The sequence below is a fragment of the Arachis duranensis genome, chromosome 10 (genome assembly GCF_000817695.3).
Source record: "Arachis duranensis cultivar V14167 chromosome 10, aradu.V14167.gnm2.J7QH, whole genome shotgun sequence".
Classification (NCBI taxonomy): domain Eukaryota; kingdom Viridiplantae; phylum Streptophyta; class Magnoliopsida; order Fabales; family Fabaceae; genus Arachis; species Arachis duranensis.
Window position 1 is genome coordinate 3,226,557 of NC_029781.3, and position 4,737 is coordinate 3,231,293.

General features: G+C 32.6%; 1 protein-coding gene across 1 annotated transcript in view; it reads left to right on the top strand.

The window, feature by feature from the left end:
* Positions 1-3,192, top strand: part of LOC107468617 (protein NLP8) — a 15,074-nt gene extending 11,882 nt beyond the window's left edge. Inside the window, 4 exon segments of the mRNA XM_052255508.1 lie at positions 335-430; positions 577-1,275; positions 1,340-1,463; positions 1,628-3,192. Coding sequence (XP_052111468.1) covers positions 335-430; positions 577-1,275; positions 1,340-1,463; positions 1,628-2,535 — 1,827 coding nt within the window. The 3' untranslated portion in view covers positions 2,536-3,192.
* The last annotated feature ends 1,545 nt before the right edge of the window (positions 3,193-4,737 follow it).

A 4,737-nucleotide genomic window follows, 5' to 3' on the forward strand; every position in this document is an offset into this window, starting at 1 on the left:
TAGTGGCAAAAAAAAAAAAAAAATTGGACAGAACAACTTATTCAATTCAACCAAAAGTTTGGTAGCCATTTTTTTTCCTAATCAACATTTCAAATCTAAATGTATTGATTTTATTGTCTCCTTGATTCTTCATATAATGTTTGATACTGCATACTTCTGTTGGAGAAAAAGTGTTTTGCTTTGTTTTATATCTTATGCATTCAATATGATGTTGTAACCATAGTTGAGGAGCAGTTAGGCAAGTAGAAAAAATTCTCTGCATATGAAATTAGTCGTACTTTGCCATAAGTGAAACTATAGAAATCATATGCAGTAATCTTTTGAATGCTATACTCATACATGCACATCTATTTATAGTGGGAAATCTTTTGATTTGTTTTTGCAGCTTGTTAATTTAAGGACTACTACGCCTCCAAGACTTATGTCCCAGGTACTCTGTAAAGAACATGCTTCCCCCAACCGCCCCAACAACAATAAATAGAAGACAAGGGGCAAAAACAAAGTTGAACTTTCAGAATGATGTGTTTTTATCTGGATTTAAAAACTTCTTACTCAGATTGATTATTTTCTGTGCAGTGTCTATCAAATAACAAAAGAGCAGCTTTAACAGAGATAATTGATGTGTTGCGAGCTTTGTGTCATGCATATAGTTTGCCACTGGCATTGACATGGATCCCCTGTTGTTATACTGAGGGAGTAGGAGATGAAGCTTCAAGAATACGGATTAAAGATGGCGGTAGAATTCCTGGTGAAAAAACTGTACTATGCATTGAAGAATCAGCTTGCTATATAAATGATATTGTGGTAGGAGGATTTGTTCATGCATGTGTTGAACATTATCTCGAGGAAGGGCAAGGTGTAGCTGGGAAAGCTCTTCAATCAAATCGACCATTCTTCTATTCCGATGTGAAGGCCTATAATATTAGTGCATATCCCCTTGTTCACCATGCGCGAAAATATAAGTTGAATGCTGCCGTTGCAGTCAGGCTAAGGAGTATTCATACCAATGATGATGATTACATAATAGAATTCTTTCTACCTGTCAATATGAATGGAAGTGAAGAACAGCAACTTTTATTAAACAATCTATCAGATACTATGCAGAGAATGTGTCAGAGTTTGAGGACAGTTTCGGATGCTGAATTATACGGGATAGAAGGTTCGCAAGTGCAGTTTTCAAAGGAAGAAGGCTCTCATATGGCACCGGATGGTGACCATGATTCGGTCATGCCTATGTCATTGACAAACAATGAAACTGAAGCTGCTCATAACCAGGTATATCTTAACAGTTGCTTCATTTGAGAAATCATTTATTATAATTTATGATTCAACTTTGTAGGCAATGGATGGATCAAGAAAGCAGATTGAGAAAAAGAAAAGTCCAGCGGAGAAGAATATTAGCTTGAGTGTTCTCCAGCAATATTTCTCCGGTAGTCTTAAAGATGCGGCTAAAAGCCTTGGTGGTAAGACTACTACAGCTTTGTCCCTGCAGATTTCTTTTAACTTATTCAATCAGCATATTATTTTGGGTTAGATGATAGATTCTGGTTCTAAAAATATATAGATGATAAATATTTGTGAAAAACACCAAGATGCTTATTATTGACAAGTGATTCTTCTTTAACAGTTTGCCCAACAACCCTGAAAAAGATATGCAGGCAACACGGAATTTCAAGATGGCCATCGCGCAAGATCAATAAAGTTAATCGTTCGTTAAAAAAAATACAAACCGTGCTTGACTCAGTCAAGGGTGTGGAAGGAGGACTGAAGTTTGATCCTTACAAGGGGGGATTTATGTCGGGAGGATCAAGCAACCAAGAAATTAATGCACATAAAAGTTCTCTCTTCCGGAAGAAATGTTCTGTAAAATATCCTGATCCTGCAGCTGGTAGCAAAGGTGAGAATTTAGCTTCTGCATTCAGACATGTTTATATGTAATTCCAAGGGTGAGTTGTGAAGCTTTTTTCTGTTGATGTAGATTCAAAGCCAATAGCCATGGATGATGGTGGATTACGGCAGGAACCCTTTCCGGTTTCTATTTTGGAAAGTTCTTGGTGTGATATAGCATATCACAGTCCAAACACCCTGGTTGCCGATGAGATGGCTGACAAGCTCGGCGAGCATCACAATCCCACTACTTCAAGCATGTCAGACTCGTCGAATGGCTTTGGCTCAATTTTGCGTGGCTCTCGGAAATTTGAGAATCGGAAACATTTGAAAGCCAAATCACCTTGTGTTGATAATGGATCAAAACTTGTTGTCAAAGCTGCCTACGGAGAAGATAGGATCCGTTTCAAGTTTGATCCTGCAGCTGGCTGTCTCCAGCTCTATGAAGAAGTTGCAACAAGATTCAAATTACAAATCGGATCTTTCCAGCTCAAGTATCTCGACGATGACGAGGAATGGGTGAGGATGGTAAATGACTCAGATTTGAAAGAATGCATGGAAATATTGGATGATCATGGCACCCGTGCTGTGAAATTTCTTGTTCTCGACATCCCTAGTGGTTTGAGCAGCCGTGGCAGTAACACTTGATGAATTCAATGAACCACAAGAAATCTTTGATCCAAATAACCCTAATGACACATTCAAGATACTTTATAGAAATGTCTTCATCCGACTTGTGTGGCTAAAAAGCAATACTATTGAGATATTGTTGACGGACGGACGAATTCTATCCAGCAACTGAATTCTTCTATCAACATATTTCATTAACATTACCTTTTAAGCACAGTCGGATGAAAACGTTTGTATGAAGTTTTTTAGATGTAGCATTGAGATTATCTGGATAAAAAATTTTTTGTAGTTTAATCTTCATAGAAGAAAGAACCTTGAAGTATGATCATATTTTTTTAAAATGTCTATTTTCAGAAAGTAGGATAATAGTCACAAATAAGCACTAAAATGTTAAATATATAGTTTTATACATGACGGATACAGCTCATAGCGTCATGTAGCTGCATAGATCTATAAACTGCATCTGTCATATATAGAATTATATATTTAACATTCTAGTAATTACTTGTAACTATTATCCTACCTTTTGAAAATAGATGCTTTGAGAAAGCATGATCATGCTTCAAAGTTCTTTCCTCCGTGAGAATTAAATAACTTATAGAGTTTTTTAGTTAAAAAATTATAGTCAACAGTGAGATAAATAGCTCTAGGTTGAATTTTATAGTTAAATAGTTATAGTCATTCTCATAAGATAATCTAATTAATAATAAAAATTAATACTGTTTCTACTTTCTAGTGTATTGCCTGTGAAATTATGCATTGGCTAAAATCAAAGAAAAAATGTTTATTATTTATTTTTTTTAATAACATAATAATATTATATTAATAAAATATTATTAAATTTTAAGTGATTCCAATATATCTTACCTGCATATAACTATATACTATATATTATAGGAAGATGTTCACATATGTCACTCTATTTGTTTGGAATATGGTATTTTAATTTCTACAATCATTGAGATATATATTAAATAATATATGTAGTCAAGATTTAATGAATAAAAATATTGTACATATCAATCACAAAAGGTATACAAAAAGCCTGCAACGGATTTTTTCTTTTTTCAGTTTGGAATGGATGAAAATGTCTAACTTACCCAACTTGGACCGTTTCATTGTAATATACAATGACTCCTTCTCTCAATGATTTATATGAATTATGTCCAGCCATTTTTTTCTAAGCCATTTTTAACAATAAAACTTTATTTTTTTATTTTTTTAAATTAACTCTTAAATACATATATTATCATAAATTTTATAGAATTAAAAGTTTATTAAAAACAGTTGAAAAAAAATATTAGAATATTTAATTTTGCTCTTTTTTTTATTTCTCTAAAAATTTTTTAATTTGTGAAAAATTTTAAAATTTATTTTTTTATATATCATTTTCATATTTCACTAACAAAATAACAAAATATATATTAGAAATTTTAGTCATATTTTACAATTTTATATATGAAAAATATGTAAAAATATTTTACTTAAATATTTCACTTCTATATAAGTGAAATATACACAAACTGAACCAATAATATTTCACTTCTCGTGTCAATAAATTTTTTTTCGTGATGGAGTTCTATTGTGAACTCTGATCCCATTGCTACACAACAAAAAAAGAAAAATACTGATTAGTCATTCCCTAATCAAACATCACCAACAATACTAATGACTTCAATGCCATAACGTTCGGCAACTTTTGAAAGAATGAAGAATGGAAAAAAGTGTAACTCGTACCTTTGCAACAACAACGACAGTAGCTCCTTCGATAAAGAAGGCGACGATAACAAACCTCGATCAAACAATGGTGGAATGCAAATGCGTTCTCGAACAATCAGAAATGGAGATGGAGTGAAGAAGAAGGGTTTCTTTTGCCTCAGTGAAAAGGAAGGGTTATTTTTTGATCAAGGGTTATTCCTTTATTAAGGATGGGACAATTTTGACAATACAAAATAAGTAAATACACTCAGGATTACAAAAAACGTTTATAATTGGGTATATTCTATTTTGGAACGGAATATTCCGTTACTCCAAACGTTTCTTGTCACTGTAAGGACCCAATTAAAACAAAAAAATGGTATAGGGACTCAATTAAAAGAAAAAAAAACTATAGGGACCTAATTAAAAATTTGGCCAAACTATAAAGACTAATAGAGTAATTAAACCATTATTATATTAATAAAAATAATTAATTTTTACCGTCATTACTTAAAAAGACAT